The sequence below is a fragment of the Nothoprocta perdicaria genome, unplaced genomic scaffold (genome assembly GCF_003342845.1).
Source record: "Nothoprocta perdicaria isolate Ctin4 unplaced genomic scaffold, notPer1 scaffold_66, whole genome shotgun sequence".
Taxonomy (NCBI): Eukaryota; Metazoa; Chordata; class Aves; order Tinamiformes; family Tinamidae; genus Nothoprocta; species Nothoprocta perdicaria.
In genome coordinates this window covers 3,426,777-3,449,424 of record NW_020455932.1, presented here as the reverse complement: position 1 = coordinate 3,449,424, position 22,648 = coordinate 3,426,777, and the positions used below count along the sequence as shown (strand labels likewise).

General features: G+C 50.6%; 3 protein-coding genes across 3 annotated transcripts; 2 read left to right on the top strand and 1 right to left on the bottom strand.

The window, feature by feature from the left end:
* Positions 1 to 1,593: 1,593 nt before the first annotated feature.
* Positions 1,594 to 2,723, top strand: LOC112956675 (C-C motif chemokine 4 homolog). Its single transcript, XM_026050159.1, has 3 exons — positions 1,594 to 1,666; positions 1,964 to 2,078; positions 2,612 to 2,723. The coding sequence occupies exons 1-3, from the start codon at positions 1,594 to 1,596 to the stop codon at positions 2,721 to 2,723; spliced, it is 300 nt and encodes a 99-aa protein (XP_025905944.1).
* A 1,961-nt stretch (positions 2,724 to 4,684) lies between these two features.
* LOC112956746 (E3 ubiquitin-protein ligase TRIM39-like) lies at positions 4,685 to 11,785 on the top strand. Its single transcript, XM_026050229.1, has 6 exons — positions 4,685 to 5,147; positions 5,943 to 6,038; positions 7,913 to 8,143; positions 8,837 to 8,859; positions 9,646 to 9,758; positions 10,745 to 11,785. The coding sequence occupies exons 1-6, from the start codon at positions 4,722 to 4,724 to the stop codon at positions 11,314 to 11,316; spliced, it is 1,461 nt and encodes a 486-aa protein (XP_025906014.1). The 5' UTR covers positions 4,685 to 4,721; the 3' UTR covers positions 11,317 to 11,785.
* Positions 11,786 to 16,712: 4,927 nt separating this feature from the next.
* On the bottom strand, positions 16,713 to 17,826 carry LOC112956739 (C-C motif chemokine 4 homolog). The gene is given in 4 exon segments (XM_026050220.1): positions 16,713 to 16,800; positions 17,223 to 17,337; positions 17,678 to 17,756; positions 17,758 to 17,826. Coding segments are annotated over 4 exon segments (351 nt in total).
* Positions 17,827 to 22,648: the final 4,822 nt, after the last annotated feature.

The following is a 22,648-nucleotide window of genomic DNA, read 5'->3' as shown; positions in this document are numbered from 1 at the left end:
GCTGGGGCAGCGGCTGCAGGGCAATGCGGGCCATGGCCGAGCCGCGGCCTCCTCCTCGCCCCGCGCTTCTGGCTTGCGTGGGCCTCCCGCCTCTGTGCAGCACCACCCGCTCATGGCTTCCCCCTGGCTTGGGTCAGCCATGCTTAGAAGAACTCCGCTAGTGAAAGAAGCTGCTCTGCAGGAAAAGAACTGCTGTATTGCGATCTAGGCCACAGCTTCAGTGTCTGCCTCAGCTTTTCAGAGAAACCAGCATACAGAAACCTGGTGGGCTGTTAYGGAGCCCTGCCACACTTGGGAGCATGTGGAAGTCTGGGCCATGGCATCCGTTGCACTGTCTCATTTCCTTTGCGTTCTTACCCCTCAGGTTCCTGGAAGAGCAGCAAGTGCTTTGGTCAGTGTGTCTGCAATACCGCCTGCTCCATCAAGGTGCTGAGACGCTTCCTCCAGAGCAGCGCCATGAGAGGGGCCTGCTCCGGCGGCCTTGCCCCCAGGCCGCGATGGCCCTGCTGCGGGCGCGCTCGCCAGCGCCACAAACACAGCCGTTCTCTGCAGAGGCAGCATGTCCAACAGAAATTCCTGGGCAGCGCAGTGACACCGCCGCTCTCCTGCAACGTAGGAGCTAAGCTCCCGTGCTGGGAGAATGGCAGAGCACAGCCAAGAGGGTGTTGACTCTGCATTGCCAGAACCAGAGAGTTATGTAGGCCAAACTTCTAGAACTGGTGAGGTTATGAGCTTTTAAAGCTCTTAGAAACGACTAATGGCTGCGCCTTGTGTTCCTTGGTAACATCCTGCTAGCTCACCTGTCACTTGCACCTAGGGGACAGCAATGCAACAACAGGACAGATATCCCTGTAGTTGGGGGACAGCAATGCAGTAACAGGACAGGCAAAGAGAGGAGGCCAGACCGAGGCTGGCATCATGCTCTGCCCTCTGCTCTGCCCCTGGTGGTGGCATTTGGGGATCTCTTGGAGAAACCTTTTTTGGGAAGCACCCGCCTGAGGGGAGCTTTGCTGACCCACTGCAGCGGGCTGCCAGGGAGGACTGCTCACACAGGGACTCTCCCTGGTAAATCTGTGGTGAAGGAAGTGCATTGGTCCAGTTTTCTCTGTGATGCTGATAACATTCTAGGAAATAATTGTGTGTGGCAGATATGCTCATTTCCTATTCTTAACTGTCAGGTCACTTCCAAGTAATAGGTCCAGCTATTAATATTGTGAACCATTGCTTTCATCCTTTTCATAGAGCCCCTTTGGTAATGGGGAAGGAAAGGGCCATGGGTCATATCCTCTTTATCATTTCAGAGTCTGTGATCATTAGCTCATACCAGCGGTATCAGGGCATTGCTGCTTGTTGGGTTTCTGGGCACTTCCCTGTGCCACGCAGCGTGCTGGGCTCACACGCTTGACACAGCACTTCTTCCATTGTGTCATTGCGGATTTTCAGAAATATTTCTGGCTGGTCCTCAGCTTTTTCAGCTCTGTCCCTCTATAAAAGAGAGCAGAGCCCAGCACTGCAGCGTGAGGCACAGCAAGGGCCCGTGCAGCAGTCCCTGCTCTACACCTACTCCCACYGCTTCCTCCTCCCAGCAGCACCATGAAGGCCTTTGCAGCTGCCCTTGCTGTGCTCTCTGTCGCTGCCTTCTGCTACCAGGTCTCCTCTTCACCAAGTAAGTCCAAACTCTCCTCTTGGAGGGTTCTCTTCTCTTCATCACCTCCCTATAAGGTCTAGTCGTGCTCGGCATCTCTTCCTTCGGAGCATCTGCCGCAGCAAAGGACAAGCACATCCTGCTGCTCTGGCCTTCTTCTGGAAGGTGTGGTGGGAGAGGCCCTCTTCTGACTGTGGTGGGAGAGGATAACAGGAGCAGTGTTTCCTCCAGCAAGAGCCGCGTTGTCCTCCAACCTGCTTCTCCCTGCTGGTGTTTCCCTACATGTGGTTACCTCAGCGCACGTCTCTCCTCTTCCAGATGCTGTGCACGTTTCTGGTCCCTGCTGCCTGCGATACATAAGCAGAGAGATTCCCCTGAGCCGTGTGAAGGCGTACGAGCCCACGCAGAGCCACTGCCCCCAACCAGGCGTGATGTGAGTAGATCTGCTGCTCGAGCCCTGGCCACGTGCCCTCCAGAGAGGTGGCAGCCCCACAGAACCCTGGAGCTCAGCCCATCCTGCTGACCGACAGCGGTGGCATGTTGGGCACCCGTGTTAAGAGACTGCTCTGGAGTCTCTCAGAGGCAACTTGCAGGTCTCGGAGAGCCGTCGGGAATGGCCCCTACGAGATGAGGGTCAAGGGATCTGCTGTGAGGCCTGCCAGCCAGGGGGTCACACGCAGGACGGTGTCCCGTCCAGAGCAGGATGTTGGGGATGAAGCGGGCTCTCTGCCCCAAGGAAACGGGAGGCTGGCAATGACATTGTGACCGTCCCCCCGTGTTTCCCTGGGGCTCTCTGGCAGCTCCAGAGGTGCCTGGTGCAGGGGCAACCACTGGCAGCAGCAGCATGCAGGCGCTCGGCACTGTGCTTTGCTCTAACCCTTCCCACCTGTAATAGTCRTCCTTTGGGAACGGCCTCTTCTTCTCTCCTGCTCTTTTAATGGGATTTTCTTTTCTTTTCTCCTGCAGATTTACCACAAGGAATGATATCTTGTTGTGTGTCAACCCTGAAGATAAATGGGTCCAGCGTATCATGAAACACCTGGACGACCAGGCAGGCAAGCGGGAGATAACACTATAGCCACTGCAAGCATCATCTGCTCAAGACAGTCTGCTCTCACAAATCCCTCCTGAATGTGTCCATGGATTCTCATAGGCTGTGAATTTTAACAGACTGTAACCATGTAGCTTATTTTTATTTAAGTATATAAAAAGGAATTTTTATTTATTYGTCTTTTTTTGCTCAGGCTTTTAATTTTATTTGTACTGATTGTATTTATTTTTGTGTAATAAAAATAAAAATAAGAAAAACAAGAGTATCTTTTCCTCAGGGTCTCAGGATGCTTTACCTCCACTGCATTCTGCTCACGCTTTAAGGACTCGTGTGGCTCAGGGACCTGTGGCCACCTGTGCCCACGTGGATGCTGAGCTGCAAGGTGGCTCCGGGTGCGTGGCCTCRGCTAGAGCAGCTCTGGGTGRGGAGAGAGGTSTTGGTTTTGGCTGCTCTTTGGCAGTCCGTTAGCAGTGTGGCTGCTCAGGCCTTTCTCTGAGCAGTGGGGGCCACATCTGTACATTCGAGCTTGACATTTAGGAGCCTGTGACCTGGGAGAGCTGAGCCCAGCAATCCTGGGCTGCCTTTCCCTCGGCATACCTGAATTCTTTGTCCTGGCCYRCAGTCCCTCCTGCAACCAGGCATCCCCGCTCGGCCTGTGCCACACTGAGCTCAGGACGACGCTAGATGGGGCTGCAAGGGCAGCCTTGCAGGAGATGCAGCTCCTGGGGCTGTTTCCACCTCCAGACTCACATCAAGGCATCTCTCCCCAGAGCACCTGCAGGCCCCGCAGCTGCGGGTCCTGTCGGGGTCCCTGTCCCCACTCCCAGGGATGCTACTGGGTGCCGCTCTTGCTCGGGGAGGTCCCCGGGTGCAGGGGTTGATCCCACAGAGCCCATCTGGATCCATGATATCTAAATGTCCCTTCCAACCCTAAAGCTTCTAGGATTCAATGATTCTGTGACACCTTTTGGGGGGCTCCTTGGGTGTTTCTGGCTGAGTCAACCTGCACTCTCTGTGGCCAAGGCAGAGAAAGGGCRATGGGGTGAAATGTAGGGCTCGGGGGAGGGGCCTCGCTCATCCCAGGCCATCAGGATGAAAGGATATTAGTCTCTGGCCTTTGCCAGCAGAGATCCTTGCCAGATCCTTTTGTCTCCTTCCTTTTTTGGACAGGTCTCATGAGGGTTGTCTTAAAGCTTGCAGACCTGCGTGAGTCGTGACTTGGTGTGCTCAGCATTAGCACTTTGTATTTAAATAACTCAGCTTGCAGCATGCAAGTCGTGCAGTTCCCATAACGTAGAGTGGTTGCACAGTTTGGTTAGGCTCAGGCACTGAGCTTGAAACGGGCTTTGGAACAAACTGTGACAAGAAACCATAGCAGAAATGCTTGGGCCCCCGTGGCTGATGTAATTGCAGCAGGGTCCGTGTGTGCTGCTCCGTGGTCACCTTGCTGCAGCCCTCCCCGGTCAGAGGCTGCAGGGATGCCCGTGTCTCACCTAATTTTCCAGGTGCCTGGGGCTGTGATTATTTCAGACACTCGCTAACTTGGCCTCTATTTCCTCCCGCAGGGCTTTGTTTCCCCTTGATGTGGTTGGTAATAGGGATGCGCCTGCCTTTAATGCTGGCTGGGAGACCCTCTGTGCTCCTCGCTCCTCCCTGAGCCCTGGAGCCTCCCGGAGCTGCAGAGTCTCCCGAGCCGTGGAGCCACCTGGAGCCGCGGAACCTCTCGAGCCGCGGAACCTCTCGAGCCGCGGAACCTCTTGAGCTGCAGAGCCTCCCGAGCCATGAAGCCTCCTAGAGCCGCAGAACCTCCTGGAGCCGCGGAGCCTCCCGACGCTCAGCGCTCGTGTAAGCTGGCGAGAGGCCGCTGCCTCTGAGGAAGCGCTGGAGCTGGCGCCGCAGCTCCCGAGGCGTGTCCTGTCCGGAGGCCATGGCTTTCTGGGACATTACCATAGCCCCGCCTGCCGCTCGCAGGGCGCCGGGCCACGGACCTGGCCGAGCCGTGCAGGGCTCCCTTGCCGTGCTGCCATGGCCATGGCCGGCCCCCTGGAGCGCCTGCACGAGGAAGCCATTTGTTCCATCTGCCTGGAGTACATGAGCGAGCCGGTGAGCGTCGACTGCGGGCACAACTTCTGCCGCGGCTGCATCGCCAAGCACTGCCAGGAGAAGGGGCTCTGGGCGGGCGGCCCCTTCGCGTGCCCGCAGTGCCGGGCCACGTGCCACCGCGGCAACTTGCGCCCCAACCGGCAGCTGGCCAACATGGTGGAGAGCGTGCGGCAGCTGGGGCTGCGGGCCGGCGTGCCCGCGGGCGCCCCGCTCTGCGCCGCGCACCACGAGCGCCTCAAGCTCTTCTGCGAGGAGGACGGGGAGGCCATCTGCGTGGTGTGCAGGGAGGCCCTGCAGCACCGCCCGCACACCGTCTGCCCCATCGAGGAGGCCGCGCACGTCTACAAGGTAGGGGAGGCCCTGGGGACGCGGCGTTGCCACGTGCAGAGGAGGCTGGGCCTCGCGCCTGCTCGGCCCTTGTGTGGGGCTGGCCCTATGGCGACAGCACCTGCAGCGCCTCAGGGTGCTCTGCAGTGCTCAGCGAGCTGGGCGTCGGGGTGCAGGTCGTGGGCCCCAGCAGGTCCTGGGCTACTTGATGCCATGGCAGCAGCCAGCACTGCCCGCTGTGTCCAGTGCGCGGGTGGCAGCGCTGGGGCGCCCTGGGCAGGAGGGTAGGACAGCACTGGGGTGCCCCGGGCAGGACACAGGACAGCACTGGGGTGCCCCGGGCAGGACACAGGACAGTTCTGGGGCGCCCTGGGCAGGACACAGGACAGTGCTGGGGCGCCCTGGGCAGGAGGGCAGGACAGCGCTGGGGTGCCCCGGGCAGGACACAGGACAGTGCTGGGGTGCTCCAGGCAGGACACAGGGCAGTGCTGGGGCGCTGTCCTGCGCGTGGCAGCTGCCCCGCATCCCAGCAGCACAGGGTGCCGGGTGCCACCAGGACAGTGCTGGGGTGCTCCAGGCAGGACACAGGGCAGTGCTGGGGCGCTGTCCTGCGCGTGGCAGCTGCCCCGCATCCCAGCAGCACAGGGTGCCGGGTGCCACCTCACGCCCCAAACACAGAGCGAGGAAGCACAGAGGAGCCGGGCAGTGCGGCGAGGGTTAAAGCTGCGGCGGGAGTGACCAGCGCAGCTGCTGGGTGCCCTGCCAGCCCCGGAGGCATCGCCCGGCAGGACAGCGACCCTGTTTACTGCTTTCCAGGCCAAACTCCAGAAATCCCTGGAGAATCTTGCCAAGGAAGTGGAAGAAGTGAAGAAACGGGAGTCAGCAGAGCGGATGAAAACCCAGGAGTGCAAGGCAGGTGCCTGCTTTAACTTTTAAGGAAACAGCTTAGGCAACATGAGGAACTTTGGAAATGACTGAGACTTCTGGCCCAGGGCCATTGCACTTGTCACATGTTTTGTGTAGACCTTTGGTGGGACCTGACCCCGTGTCCTGCTTTACCTTTGAAGGCCAGGTCTACAGAGGACCCTGGCTGCAGAGAGGGGCTCAGGGACAGTGCAATGACACTCTCTTCATGAAGCAAGAAGCCATATGGGCCAAAGTGCCATGTTCTGTGTGCAGCAAGTAGGCACAACACACTCGTACCAACAGGCAACTCTGGTGCCTGGGGTTGTCCCTGCAGCTTTTAGAAAGCAAGATCAGTAACCGTGTGTGCCTTTAAAAATGTTAAATAGCCAAGAAAGGAGCCAGCTCCAGGGAAATCATGGGGTCATGAAATCATTAGACAAAGAGGCTTTGGATATTTTTATTTGCTTTGTTTTCTTTCAGTATCTGCTTGCGTTAAAAGCTAAGTATGAACCGTAAGATGAGTTTTGTTCCATAATTATAGGAATCCATAATCATAGGAATCTGTAATCATAATCATAGTGTTTTCCTTGAAAAAAAAAAAAAAGTCCAACTATTGTGCCTCTGTCTGTCTGAAGTAAGATGCCAGTAAAACAGCTGCCTTACAAATCCAGTTAGGATAGAAACCAGAAAGTAAAAGTAAGAAAGTAAATGGAGAGAAGGAAACGAAACTGCTGGAGAGCGTTAGGCAGCACTGAGCTCAAAGTGATGACTAATCAGGGAGCACTCCCTCTTCATTTGCTCAACCCTCCTGCCCTGCCATGGCTGTCACGGACTGCTGTCCACCCTGGCCAGGCCAACCCCAACCAGCAAGTTGGGGTGACATGTGCTGGAGCTACCAGTGGTCCCAGGCACCAGAATGATGCTGGGATTGTGAAAGAGCAGTGTCATTCTCGCCTCTGCCTGTCCTGCCTGAGTCAGGGCCAGGCAATCGCCTTGTAGGGTCACAGCTCAGCTGTCTTCAAGCTTCCTGGGGCCAATTACGCTGTTTTAGTAGAAACAAAAAAATGGCCCCTGCGAGCCATGGGAAGGAAATGCTGACAGTCCTGGCTTATCAAGCATGCATGAGTCAGCTTTGAGAAATCATGTGCTTGGATAGAAAAATGCAGGAAATAAAGAAATATACGCAGTTCAATTTCATTTCAATTACTTTCTGGGTTTCAAAGCTTATGGTCCCAAATAACCACAGCAGATTTTTTTCCTGGAGGATGTCAACTCCTGTTCTTCAGATTTTGAGCCAAGTACAAAGCTTTAGGACCCAGGAGAAAAAAATAAAAAAAGCCCTAAATCGTAGCCAGACCTTGTTTGTTGTTGGTTTCTTGCACCTAGAGCYTCGTGACAGCCGCAGGGAGGCCCCACTGCCTCCTTCCCCTCAGTCCCTGCTCAGCCCACAGGGTCTCACACTCTGTCCCGCTGCAGTGTGGGCACTGCTGGATGTTCATGCAGCACTATAGCCTAATTTGTAGGCAAATTGTACACCTTTAGTGTACACCTTTACCTTTTAGTAAAAACCTACCTACCTAAACCTAATGACATCTCACAGTCCATCATGCACCCAGAGGGTCACCCTGTGCCACACTGAGACATCTTTAGACATCTGAGATACAGATGAGCAGAACTGCCCTGGGCAGTTGGTAAATTAAGGATGCTGGTAAATTAAGGATGTCACATCAGGTAGCAGTAAAAGCCCACCTCTTGGTCTTTGCCTGTTATTTTAAATAAACATCCTGATCCRAAAGTGAGGTGGTTTCCCACGGGTGTAGTTTGAGGCTTCCTGTCTCGTGTGTCCTCTTCTTACTCCCATACATTTTTCCTTTCGTAAGGAAGCAGTGAAGAAAAAGAGGGAAAGGATTGTGAGTGAGTTCGGGAAACTACATCGGCTCCTGGCTGATGAAGAGAAACTGCTGCTTCAGAAGCTGGAGGAGGAAGAGAAACAGATTCTACTGAAGATAAGTGAAAACCTCATCCTGCTGGTAGAGCAGAAGTCTTCTCTGGATGAGCTAATCCTGGAGATAAGAGAGAAGGTCCAGCAGCCAGCTGATGGCTTGCTCAAGGTTAGGCTGTGCCGACAGCCCTCTCTTCCCTGGGCACTGGGAGGGGGGCCAAGTTCTGGTGTGGGGCTGCCAGGCCAGGCAGTGACACAGAGAGAACAAAGCCCTTCTCAAGGGGAGGTTTGAGGAGATCTCACTGCACTGGCCATGCTCCTGGGGACTGGAGACAGTGACGTCAGCCAGGACAGGGTGGCTCTGTCTGCCCTGGGCACGTTTGGGTTGCCAAAGCACCGTGGGATGGAGCTGTGCTCTGGAAAGCAGTGGCTGTGATGATGAAAGGCTCTCTCTTGGTGGCGGTGATGGGAGCTGCATGGTGGGGGCATCCCTGGGGAGATGTTTCCCAGGCATGATGTAAGGTTTGCCTCTCCTGTTGGGCTGAAGTAAGGTCTGTACACACTGAGATGTGACCAATCCTCAGAAGTGGAGGAGATTTGTGACCTACAGTGCAGTGCAGACACAGTAGTTGCTGTGGGCCTTGGTCCTGTGGAGCAGGGCAGGCTGGCACTGAACAGGCSCAGCCAGGCAGCCTGTCGGAGCCTGTCGCCCGCTTGCCAGGACAGACGTGTCCATGAGAGCTGAGGAGCAAAACAGGGGCTGAAGTTCTGTGCAGAGCGGGTGGGCSGCTGGCAGCCAGACTGGCTGATAGGCACAAGGCTGTGGAGGGACATACCAAGAATGTTTTTTTTTCTCTTCTAGGATATGAAAAGCATCCTGAACAGGTAGGTACCAGCGATCATTCCTCCTACTAYCCTGGCTGCCTACAAGCTGTAAATGTGGTGTTTGCATCCGTGTTTGCTCTGTGCCAGGTCCACCTCTGTCCTTCCTGCACAGCCCGAGCCCAGTTTCAGGCTAGGTCCTCCCTAGTGGGAGGAAAGGGACAGACAGAAGAGGGATCGAAACCAGTGCAGACTATCAGGAGAGACTCAGTGCCTGTTTTTTTTCTAAGACCCCCAGAACCAAGGTGTTGCTGAGCCCCACAGAATGTGAGAAGGGCTCCTAAGGGACATGTTGCTGGGCTGTCCACACTCCTTCATTTCCATGGAGTATCCCTGCCTGGGATTTGCACTGCAGCTCATCTGGGACCCTGTTCTTGTAATTCAGATCCAGAGTGTAGATCCCATCTGACTTGCAGCTAGGGAAACAGTTAGTCCAGGTGCCATGGCTGAAGAGCTTGCAGCGGGAGATGCAGTGACCCTGGGGAACTGTTATGGGAGTTGTTAAAGCCTGGAGATCACTAATTAAATCCCTCTCTAACCCAGAAAAGCCAGAGAGAAGCACATACTTGATGGATGGCTTGATGCAGCCACTTTTGTTGGAGACTAATTTTGACCTGCTCTCCTGTGCTATCTGAGCAGCCCTATGCCAGTGTAGGGAGCTCCTGAGACAGTCTCTGTGCAGCCAACAGAAAGGCATTCAAAAGCCTCCAGAGATGCAACAGGAGACCGGCTGTGTTGTGGGCGTGGCAGGGACTCTGGGTCAGTCCATGTGYAATATGCTCTTTTCAGGTGTGAAGACATGAAATTCCAGGCCCCTAAAGCTGTTTCCGTGACCCTGAGGGAGAACTACAACATCCCAGAGCGCTGCCTGGGTGTGAGGGACATGCTGAAGAGATTCAAAGGTAAGGCAGCTGCTTCTGTGGCCCTCCTGCTGTGCCCCATGGCACAGGGAGAGCTGTCTGTGCTCAGTGCAGACCCAGTTCTGCTCTTGACCTTGACCGCTGCCAGTGTCTGCAGCCGGGCTCCTGTGAAGTCACTGACAAGTGGCAGTGAGCTGTGCTGGGGACAAGCACTGCCAAACCTTGCTCATTCAAGAGGGGATYCTAGACTGCAATCTGTGGCCCTGTCTACACTAGTTTAAGTACAGTAGAGTAGTTTAACAAACATCATATTTACACAGGGAAAGTTGCATCCCTGCAATATTACTGTGCAAATCAGCCTGGTAAAACAAGGGCTGGTTCCAGCACTGATGGTACTTCAGGGCGTGAAGGCTTGTGGTTCATGTGAAGTATTTCCAAATTGGCTGTGATAAGAGAGTTCATCCAGGCTGGGACTCATCTTTAAATGAAATAATTTCAGATCGTGTATCTTTTTTTATCTGAGATGGTGCAGCTTTCCATTTAACCCAAATGCTAACTGCAGTTTTTTTTTCAACAAGTTTTATTCAGTTGGTCCCAATTTGCCTACAGGTGAGTTTGTGTTGGTTTCAAAGTGGGGAGACTTTCCTCATTCAGATCTTGGATGGTTTATGACGTGGCCTTGAAGTGTGGGAGGGCACCTAGGAGTCTCAGGTCTCGCATTGCCCACAAACTCTTCTAAAGCTGTTTCAGGAGGGCAGCTGAGATGCTCTGATTTCATTACTGCCTTGCAGTTGGATGCCGCATTTTTCTGTGGTTTATAGTAAGAATGGTTTTGTGARTTGTATTTCCCCATGACAGCCAGTGTTAGATGCTCTACAAAAGCACGCACACATGCACTTAAATGCAGTAGCAAGCTAGAGCTGGAAAAGCTCAGCATCTCTGTAACAAACTCATCCCTCGTGTCATTGTCTGCATGTGAATTAATCTCTAAAATCCTGTGTATCCTTCATCCATTCTCCTCCTTCCAGTGGATGTGACTCTGGACCCTGACACTGCGCACCCTGAGCTCACTCTGTCTGAAGATCGGAAGAGTGTGAAGCGTGGGGGCAAGAAGGTCCTTCTGTCCCTCTTTGACAACCCCAAGAGGTTCAACACTACACCGCTGGTGCTGGGCGTTCAGGCCTTCTTCTCTGGCCGCTGCTACTGGGAAGTGCAGGTGGGAGATAAGCCMGAGTGGGGCCTCGGGCTGTGCAGGGAGTCGGCCAGTCGGAAAGGCATCGTCCTCTTCTCACCCAGCAATGGCTACTGGGTGCTGCGGCTGCAGATCAACGGCAACTATGAAGCCCTCACTTCCCCCGTTTCCCTCCTGAACCTGAGCGTGAGACCCCGGTGCATTGGAATCTTCCTGGACTATGAAGCAGGAGAAATTTCATTTTATAATGTGACTGACCGCTCCCACATCTACACCTTCACCGATAAGTTCTCTGGCAATTTGCGGCCTCTTTTCTTCCCTGGTGCCTTGATGGGCGGCAAAAATGCAGAGCCCTTAGTGATCTCCTGGATGAGGGACACACAAGGGTCTGGGTGCATCATCCTGTAATGTGTGGTTAAAAGGCTGCCCTTGTCACAGGGCAACCAGAGACCAGTGGAACTGACCAGCTCCAGTTCTGAGCAGGAGATTGATGGCAAGACATCGTTGGAGGGGTAGATGTGTGTTTGGGGCAAGCAGAATGGCAGAGTCCCTGGTGGTCCTCAGTGCTGGCAAGGACCCACAAAGCAAGTGGGGGACCCACAAAGCACAAAGGTGCTGCTGAGAAACCATGACCTTTCACGTGATGCGGTCACCCTTTGCCAGGCCCATTCCGGGAAGGACACTATGTGGCAGGAATGTGCCACAATCTACTGTTTCCCTCATGGGGAYATGAGGAGCCTTGTAAATGCCTTGCCCTACTGGTAATCTTGCAGGCTTTGGGCAAAGAGTACGTGCACAGCCTGTACTGTAGTGCTGATTTTGGTGTGAATTGTACTGAAAGAAGGCAATAAAGAACTGATCTGGGAAAACCTGTGGAGTTAGGAATACGTTTTGGACAACAAGTTGACCATGAGGCAGCAGTGCCCTAGTGGCCAAGAAGAGCAATGGGATCCTGGGGTGCATTAAGAAGAGTATCTCCAGCAGGTGAAGGGAGGTGATTGTTGCCCTCTACACAGCCCAGGTGAGGCCACCTCTGGAGTCCTGTGTCCAGTTCTGGGCTCCCCTGTACAAGAGGGATGTGGAGCTGCTGAGCACCGGCCTCCCCACTGTTAGTGACTATGACTTGCTCCTTAGCTGAACGTGTTCCCAGAGAGTGCAGCTTTGGAGCCTCCTCAGGAGCACCTGGCCTGCCAAGAGGCCCATGGTGCCCTGTGTCCTGGAATGGACAAAACTGAGGACAGCCACTTGGGAATGGGTCCAATCGTGATATGCACAGATACTGCTGGATATGGGCCCTCTCCTGCCCAGGCAGAGTCCTGTAGGCATCCCAGGCATCTAGGAATCAGTGGGACACTACAGTGAGCCTATACCTGCAAGTATTGCGGTCTGAGAGGAAAAAATAATATTCCCAAACAAAAATAATTATAAATTTGTTCCCAGACAAAAATGTCAACCTGCTCARTCCAATGACTAATTCAATTTGAATAAAGTGGGACATGACCATGAATTTATGCATCTTGAGAAAGCAGATAGGAATGAATCTGAATTTTGAGGGCTTGATAGAAGTCTGCAAGCATAAGCTGTCGTGTGGGGAGTGGTAAGGGCAGCCAGGGAAACCAAATAAACCAAATAAACAGGGTAACTGCTGGAAAGGGACCAGGCTGAGTGTCCTTGAATCRTCGTGGGAGGACGGAGCTGCTGGAGAGCTTTGTGGAGCTGCTGGAGAGAGTCCAGCGCAGGGCTATGAGGATGATCAGGGTCCTGGAACATCTRCCCTATGAGCAAAGGCTGAGGGAGCTGGGCCTGTCCAGCCTGGAGAAGAGTAGKCTGAGGAGGGATCTATCAGTGCCTATAAATACCTCAAGGGAGGCAGTGAGGAGGAGGGGGYGGCCTCTTTTCAGTGGTGGACAGTGATAGAACTAGAGGAAACTGCCACAAACTAAAGCACCAAAAGTTCCACAGGAACTTTAGGAAAAATTTCTTGACAGTGCGAGTGACAGAACCCTGGCACAGGCTGCCAAGAGAGGTTGAGGAGTCTCCTTCTCTGGAGATCTTTAAAACCTGCTTGGATGCAGCCTGTGCCATGTGCTCTTGGTGACCCTGTGTGTGCAGGGGGGTTGGACTAGACGATTTCTGAGGTCCCTTCCAACCTTAAGGATTCTATGATTCTGTGTGGTAAATGGAAATTGTCAATAAAGTCAGAATAAATGGACTGTGGAAAGATGGCAAGGGAGCGGCACTGCTGCAGTGCAACAGGGACAAAGAACTTTTTTTTTTCAGAGGCGTCAGGAGAGGAAGTTCATCAGTTCAGAGATCTTGCACATTGACACTGGTGCAACTGGTGGAACAAGTGAGTAGCTGAACAGAAAGGATGTGGACTCATCTCTTAGCAGCACCCAAAGTGTTCCTAGAAACCATGAATCTGCATTCTGTAGGAAGGAGGGTAGAGGTCCAAGGAATGAGATAGCTGGGAGAATGCTATGAAATTTTCTGGTTGAAGGACTTGTCTCATCACTTGCAATTAAGACTTAAAACTGCTCTGACCAGAAACCCATCTGTTCTCAGGTGTCCAGACTGCCTGGCATGGGAGGGTTAGAGAAAGATGAAGAGCACTAGGACCAGACTTTTAGAGCTCCTGGTGTCTTAATGCTGAAGCAGCTCCCAAAGCTACTTGCAAGCTGGTTTTCAGTTCAAGTTTGGTACATGCACAGAGGCCAGGATGTGGAGTCATGCCCTTGGTGTCTCAGTAATGACTGCTCCCACTCTCATCAGCTCAGGCCTTAAGCAAGCAGGTTAGCCTCTTAGGTGGTGGTAAGGCTATTTATATTATTAAAGGGGCTGATCGGATTTTCCAAGCTGCTAGTGTTCTTACAGTTTCTTTTGGGTGATCTCAGTGATGCTTTGCCAAAGCACATTGTATTTTTCCCAAGCAGGAGAATGGGTTTATCAACATGCCATATATTTTGCGAGAACTTCTTGGTCTGAGTCTGTCTTTTGCTCTTGCAGGTCTCAGGGTTGTTCTCCTGTTTGAGTCATGCACTTTTCACCCAAGGACATCGGCGTCTCAGGAGAGCACAGCTGGCAGAAAGGTTGTGGTTTGCAACCAGGTTATGTGGGAAGTGTTTTCTGTGCAGCCTGTGGTCTAGCTGTAGTTKTAGGCATTGACTTCTGTAGGAGTTGACCACCCAAGGGCGCTGATAGTGTCCTCTGTTAGGATTCTTGGCAGCCGAGCTTCTAGATCTGAAGTTTTAGAAATGTGTTTTCTCCAAAAATGCTAACATCCTTGTTTCACTGCTAATATAGTGGGAAATACTTCATCATCTTCGATGTGTGAGATGTCCATTTCTTTCTAAGAAAATGTTCTTTCATAAGAAATAAGAAATGTTCTTTCATATCCAAAATGTCACTTCTCCTTTCTGTTAGCCACTACTGGAAAAGTAATAAGCAGATACCTTTCCTTGAATTTTCCCCATGTTCTCTCTATAGTAAATAATTCAGCTTTTTCTCCAGTCTTGGAAGTCTGAGATATGTCCCTACCTTTGGAAAACACTGCTTTTATATGTGCAACTCGAAAAACTATCCAAATTACCTCTGTGGAACTGAAAAACCATGATCTAATTTTGTCTATAGTGTCTTAAAAGTTAGAGTAAGCATGCTCAGAAAATACCCAGAGTTTTTATTCTTTTTCTTCCAATATCTCAGCACATGGGTTTTCTGTCTGTGAGGGCTACAGCATTCCTTTTTTTCCTCTTCTCTTCCCTTTTCCTGTGATGTGTCTCCTGCAACCCCTTGATTCCAGAAGATGAGGCTTCAAATCAAATACCAAGTGTCACAAGATATGTGATCTCAAGACATAGTTTTTCTGAGCAGACAGGCGTTTTATCTTCTGGGAATCTTATTGCATTTCTAAAATGGGAAGGTGTACAAATTGTGCTATCTGTTCCACAACAACTGCTCTCTGTGGTTTCCTGTTCATATCTACGTTGGATCTCCATCTTCCCTGGATGTCACTGTCCCTCAAAATGCCTATGGACACAGTAGGGTAATATAAGCAACACATTTATAAATATTTACCTATATATTATAATAATTAATTTATTCATATGGTAAGAATAGTGATCTTATTTTTGTTCGCAGTAAGGCAAACACACGGTTTTCATTAAAAATATTTACTTTTAGCAATACATAATACTTTCCATCAAATAATGTGACTAAACTTTCCTAGAAAAAAGTGATGTTCTGTACATTCTGAATGGCAATAAAAAACCTCTGCATCAGAAGTCGAAAGGTCTCTCAAAATATGCCCTGTTACACAAGCTATTTAGTAAATACTGAAGTCTGGTTTCAGAATGAGTCTCCTTTTTAGCGAGTTACAAATTTTGAAACATTTGAGATTGCCGGTCTTTTCTCGGCCCGTCTGGATCCGGGAAACCTTGTTGCACTTACAAAACACCTTCTTGCTTGGTCAGTGTCTCCTCTCTTTGTTCGACCTGCTGTGCCCGAGCTTGGTTACTGTGCTCTGGATCTTGGACTGAGCTACCCCCRTTCTGACGGGTGCTCCCTGATGGCTCCATGAGCTGTTCCCTCCTTCTGGAAGAGCTTTGTGGTTTGCCTCCGGACCCATGCATGGAGCACTGGCCCCTCATCCAAGGGCTGGTGCACGTTGTGGTTCCTCCATCTCCTCCAACCCCAGGACACACAATATATGGACATTCCCACTTCTCTCAGCTTCTGGTAGCAAGGCCAACCTTGAATAACTGAATCAATTCATGGCCCATATATCTCCTCCTCCATATATCCTGTATGCAGATTCATGCTGATGAAGGTGTGGGTACCACACACGGTCCCCATCTTGCCTGTGTGCTCCGGCCTCAGCTCCTTGCATTCCTTCCACCTTTGCAAAATACAGTAGTTGTGAAGTCACCAAGGAGGCTTCTTCCACGAGCATACATCTGCTTTCAGATCTCAGAGGCTGCTGCCAGATTTCAAAATATTTCTAAAAATCTGATAGTGAAACCTATTTTTTGGTTCTTAGTTCTGAGCATAGCTGATCCATTTTAGTTGCAGTTTAGTTGCAGTTACAGTTGAGCCAGTTTAGTGGCAGTTTAGTTGCAAACTCAGCCTGAATCAGCAAGAATTTTAGCCCCTAAAGATAGCATTTTAATTGACTATAATAGGGCTTAAAATGGGAAATATCTAGTTCCCAACAATCATAATGAAAAGTGATTAAATATTTCATCAAAAGAGGAATCTAAATCATGTCATGTAATCTCTGACCTTGTTACTTCTCTTTCCTTCCAGATTTTCCTTTGCTGATTCAGTGTAACAGCAAGCTCAAATGGGAAAAAAACTTCTTCTTTTTGTCACGTTAGAAAAGGGAGTAAGAGCATGTTACCACCACTATAGTTTCATGTATTTTCATCGCGAATAATTGTAACGGAGGCAAAGATGGATTTTTTTAAAAAAATATTTATTTCTCAAAATATGAATTAAATACTACATCAAAAGTACAATTACTTAAATATAAAACATATAAATTAAACAAGAGACTTCATTTAAATATATTAAAAAATTAAATATTCTTTCTATTTGTCTAGAAGGTATTTGACCTTTCCTCTCACATTAAAATATACATAGAAAAATATTATAGAAAAATATTATAATCGTGCTTTGGCCATTTTCAGTTTCTTAGCTGTTTTTCAGTGATCCTGAAGCATTTCTGCGTGAGTTCTTGGCTGGCAGTAGCTTGCTTGTGGCGGCGGCAGCATGGACGTGGCACCCTCGGCCCGCACGGTCCCCCTGCTTCAGTTCAGCTCCAGGTCGTTCACGTACTCCTGGACCCATTGGCTCTCGGGGTTGGCGCAGACCTCACGGCCTTTCCTTGTGATGAACCTGTGGAGCGCAAAGGAGGAAATCCACTATGGGTGATTGCTGCGTGCAGGAAAGCCGTGCCCTGGGCCTGGCCTCCCACAAGACCAGTCGGATTTGGGGCTTGGGACTCAACTTTGCCTTTCGTTCCAGTAGCCACCAGTCAGTCTGCAAAACTCAGGCCCTGGGGCAGGGCTGATGTGAGCCTCAGTATCTGCTGCAGCTGTGGAGCAGCACCTCATACCTCTTAGGCCACCTTTCTCCAATCCACCTGAGCTGCTTCCCAGTCCGGTTCTCCCTCCCCAGCCCCTTTTCTCCCACTGGGATCTCAGATGTCTATTGAGAGTAATTTTTTTCCATCTCCACCTTCGCAAAACCCAGGGCAATATCACTGGTCCAAAGGGAGAGCCCAGCACCTTGCTGCGGCTGCTGGAGAGGACACTTACACGACGGCCGGCTTGGAGCACATGCTGTTGGTCTCGTAGTAGTCGGCCACGAAGCTGCGCGGCAGCTGCCGGGAGACGTAGGTGAAGCAGCAGGAGGTTGGTGTGTCAGCGCCGACTGCAAGGGACAGAGACAGTCATGAGCGTCAGCGAGGGGCAAGGGGCTTGAGCAGGAGTCTGGGACCTTGCTCCCTACAATTATGGGCAAGAGAGGGGACATAGAAGAATAGAAAAGGTGATATCTTTGATTCCTTCTCTTTTATTTTCTCCCTGAGCTGGGTTTCCCATGGCAGGAGGTTCCCCACACCCAAGACCTTGGAGCACCTGCTAGAATGTGACCTGGCATGGAAAAGGACTCAAGGGTGGATGGGCTGGCAGAAAGGACCCATACCCAGCTGTACAGTCTCCCCTTTCCCCAGCACAACCATTCAGAGACATAGAGAAGAACCCAAGCTTACCTGGAGCAGCAGATGTTTGATAGCAGAAGACTGCAATGAGAGCAGCAAGAACAGCTGCAGACATCTTCATGTTGGCTGTGAAGCGGTGGCAGGAGCAGGAGCAGGGCAGAGGAGCTTGCAAGCCTCTTTTCTGGCCAGTGCCGAGACATTCTGTGACCGTCCAATTTATGGGGTGAGGAGAGCCAGGCAGTGGCTTGCGTAGGTGCAGTGGAATTTCCCCCAGAGATCAGGGCAGTTCTAATGGTGAAATCTCGTGATGGAGCGAAGCAGTAACACCATCTCCGGAAGTGTGAAGCTCTCCCCTTGGTTCAATGTCTCCCCACTAACACAGGATATGAAACAAGTAGTATCTATTTCTGCTTCTTTCATAAATGTCCCTTAGTAAGAAGTTCCCCTGTGGAGGTTCCTGTGTTTGTCAACAGGCCCTAATTACCCAACCTGCAAAAAGCGTCTTGGAGACAAGAGWGTGTCCTTCCAAGTGCAGAGCTGTGTAAGCAGTCTGAATAGCATAGCATGGATGAGCATGGCTTAGTGAGAAAGAGGCCCCTGCTACCCAGGACATCTGCACAGCTCACGCTGCTCAGTCAGCATAGGGCAGGAGCCATCACCATGTGCTCCATGACAGCCATGTGCTGCACATGTAACGAGGAGACTCAGTGTGTGTCTTGTGAAATGTGTTGGGCAGGAGACCAGGGACCCACACTGAAGAACTTCTCAGTTTAGGAGAGTCAAAATGGGGAGTTAAGCTGGATGACATGCTTACCTCACTCTAGGTCCTATAAGGGAGCCATAAATGACTAATTTAGATCAGACGCTTCATTTTCAATATCTACTACTTAGATGAGATAAGATCTATCATTGCTGGGTATGGAGGTGAAGAGAACTAAAAAGTGGGGGGAAATTGCAGTAGATTGTGACCCTGAAGATGAGGCAGAAGGGGTCCAGGAGCAGAGTGAGAAAGAATAGCCCAGTTTTGAAGAACAGGAGCAGGTTAATTGAACTGAGGAGCAAGGAGACGTCACAGGCAGAAGCTGGGATGACAAGGAAGAAAAGAGCCTCCAGTCTCAACAGAAGAGAAGAAAATGTAATGACTATGAATAAAGAGGAATAGAGATGTATACAGGTGAAGGCCAGAAGTCAGAGCTTTGTGAGGACTGGATAGGTGCTGGTACTGGCAACATCTCACCAGGACAAAATCACCGGTCTGTGCATGGACTGCCACAGAGGTCTATCAGACTCCCCTCTATTGCCAGGAAACTTAAGTCATGGCAAAGAACAAAAGTGATGAGGCAGCTTGAGGATGGGTGCTCTGGGGAATGCTGGACACTGTCCCACCATTACAAGATGCTCCTAGAAAGACATCTCTTCTCAACTGAGTGGTCACCAGTTGGCCCACTGGCTTCCTGTGACTGAGACTTCATCATGGATAGGTGCTTTCAGATCAGGAAAAGAGGGATGTAGCCTCTGCACAAGAGGATAAAGGGTATCAGAGAAAAGAATATCATCAGGAAAAAGAAAACCAAAATGGAAAAGGTAAGAACAAAGACTGATGTGAGTGACAGGTCAGGTGAGAAATACTGCCTCTTAGGTAYGAGCTGAATATCATCAGGAAAAAAGGTGTTTTTACACTGATGCAAAGAAGCCGATCACCAAATGGAGCAAGCAAGGTCCCTGGCACAAGACACAAGATGTGGAGTTAGAGATGGGGTGGGGAACTTACATCTTGCTATATGCTGGGACATACGAAGCTGAAGCAGATGAGCAATAGGAGCACAGGTAGAGATGTCAAGATAGTACTGAACATGAAGTGGGAGTTGTGTCTAAAGTAGAACCAATGCACATCAGCATCCCATTGGGATAACATACCAAAAGAGCACCTGAGGCAGCTGGAACTGTTTGACAGCTTTCAGGTCTGGGTGGAAGTGGAGATGGATGTCTTGGATGAAGGCAATATGATGCCAGGAGCTATGTCAGCACCAGAACCCAGCCCAGCCCACATACTGACTGGGGAGCAAATGCCCTTATTGGTGCGWAGCACTAAGGACAGGTGTGACAGCCTGTCAGCTTTCTTCAGACATTGCCTGAGCCAGCAGGAAAGCTGCTGTTAGGCTTGGTTTGATGAGGACACTACTGAAGAACTGTTCTCAGCTGGCTTGGAKCATAGGTCACTTTGGACCAAGCCATCGCAAGACAATTGCAAGAGAATTAAATAGAAAGCAGATAAAAATAGCTTATAATTAGGTATTTGGGGAATACCTGAGGAGAACACCAAAAACAGGGTATATCAACTGGCACAATCACAGTAGGAGAAAGGCTCTGAGAAGTCCCCAGGATAGCTGAGTTGAGTTTGCCCAAAACACTGAGGCAGTTGACACCGAGACCAAGCACCTCAGGTGGGATGAGGTGTGAGTGATGGCACAGAAAGGCTGACCTGCCTTAGGAGAAGGGACTTGGCTTACTCAAACCAGTAATACCAGGCTGTGAGAGTGTACAACTTAATCTATAAATACACTGAGGAGAAATTGTGGGAGGAACAGAAGAGCTGTGAAAGCTGTGCTTGGCACAAGAGCAAGTTAGATTAAGCCTTCTACAGGGGAACTTAGGCTGGGAATCTGCAAGTTTGCAACCAACAGAACAGAGAAGTTCTGGGATGGAGATTAACACAATAGAAAAACAGTTTTTATAATTTTGCTTGGATGAAGAAGTCAGGCCTAGATGTCCTGGGGTTCTTTCCAGGTCTGTGTCCTTGGGGCCTTTTTCTGGGTTTTTGAGATTTTTCCATTTCATAGTATTCTACTAAATGTTATCTTTCTAGACACTGCATGAAGGTCTGCAGAAKGAGTATAGAGTAAAACAGAGCATCCCAGCTGCTCGACCATCGCTTACACCCTGACCACAGAGCTGGATGCTGACTCACAACAAGTGTTCCTACAAAAGGCTTCTGGCTATTGACATAGGGCGAGTTCCGTAAATGACAGGGTATTTTCCGAATCTCGCTCCGACGCCACATGGTCTGCAGAGCCCCTGTCCCAGCCKCAGAGCACAGGAGTGGAGACAGAGAGGGCAGAGCCTCAGCAGCCGTGGGACTGCAGGGTCCCGCACTTGCACAGGAGGAAGGTGGCTTAGAAGAGGTCCCAAAGATCACCCTTGCTCAAGATGCTCCACTAAGGGGGTACACGTGTGGAGACCCTGGGCCGTGCGCCTGGCCCTCACCCTGGCTGCGGGAAGGACACATCAAACAAATTGGCTAGAAACCAATGTAGTAAATATAGCTGTGGCCAAGCTGAGCATCAGCTCCTTCCTGCAAGGTCATGGCCAAGATGATGCCGCTCCCTTCCCTTTGCAATCCTTCTGGGATGGTGGAACACGGAGTGGTGCCCACACAGGCTCACCCGTGAGTCCAGACCGCACTGCTCCATGCACCCGGCAGCCCTCGCACTCTTGGATAGCGCTAGGAAGGTCTGCCCCACCCCGCGCCAGGGAGGTGGGATGTGCAAGTCAACATTGAGTGTTGGGACATGAGCAACAGCTGGACAAGAAATGATCTCTTTGGCTGCCTCACCTTGCTTTGCTCTTCCGTCTGTTTGCTCGGGGAATAGAACTTGCAGACGTACATAAGAGCGCGATTCCTCTGTGACTGAACCTTTCAGACACGGGGATTTGCCAGCTACGGTCAGCTGGTCCTGTCCTGCTCCCAAGGCACTTAATGAGTGTAGGGGAGGCAGGGAAAATGCTGTGTGTGGTGCAAAAATGTTCTGGTGAAAAATAGAGATTTCATTGAAGCAGAAGAACTGTTTGGAAAACTACACAGCTTTTAAAAATGTTTTCAAGAAAAAAAATCTATTTCAGACATCTGAAAGCCTCCAAGCATTCCAAGCATTTCTAACTTTGCTGTAAAATAGATGACAAAATATTTTGGACTGCTTTGTTTTTTTAATTAATTAAAAAAAAAGAAACCTCTCATTTGGCTGAATTATTTTAGGATGGGATTAGCCTAGTTTAGGACCTGTTTCTGTATCTGTATTATTTGGTTCAGGTTAAGACTGAGACTTTATTGCTGCAGAGTGCCAAAAACATAGAGTGCTGGTGATCCAGAGTTATATCATTTCCACAGAGCTCTGACAAATGCTTTCACCTTCCCAGATCTTTGCAATCTTCAAACAGATGGAAAGCTATGGTCATAGTAACAGCACCCTGAGGCATTGCAATCTGTGCCTAAAAATATTTCCTTGCCCTTTCCCCTAAATCTACTCATAATGACTCTAATTTCTTTTTTTTTTTTTTTTCTTTTTTTTTTTTTTCTTTCTTTTTTTTTTCTGGTTCTTCCCCTTTCTATAAAGAAGGGACTTCTCTGTGGGGGAAGGTGAAGGGAATGGGTGTCTTGAAGGACATCTAATGTACGAGATGCTTTGAGGTGGGGAGGTGGTCATGGAAGAGCCATCAGAGTAGACTGGAATGCCGCTTACACCTGCAGGGAGTATTAGGTCAATGCAGAAGGGTGCTGGATGGTCCAAAGGGAGGTTTCCCTCCTCGTCTCTGGGCGGATTGAGGGCTGCATGTCCCTGTGCTGAGGCTGGAGCCCAGCTCGAGGCTTGCCCTGGCCCCAGCCGTGGGCAGGCAGTGCTCAGGGCAGGCAGGATGGGCTGAAACTGCTCAGCTGATGTCACCAATTGGCATTAATTTGCATGGAGGAATATGTTAGAGCTTTTCCTGCCAGACACTGAAAAAAACAGGAGAAAGTGCTGACAAACGCAAAAATGCCCCAAATCAAATCCAGTTGGGGCCAAAATAGGGATTTTTTTTTGCTCTGCCCGATGAAAGGGGAAGCCTGAAAAAACCGCTGACATTGGTTGATCTAAGTTGCTATTTATGTCAGGCTTTACTGTTGAGAAGTTGGGATCCTCTCGGAAGGGGAAGTGCTTAAAAATGTCCTGGATTCGGAAACTGCTTCCAGCACGTGACAGCTCTTTG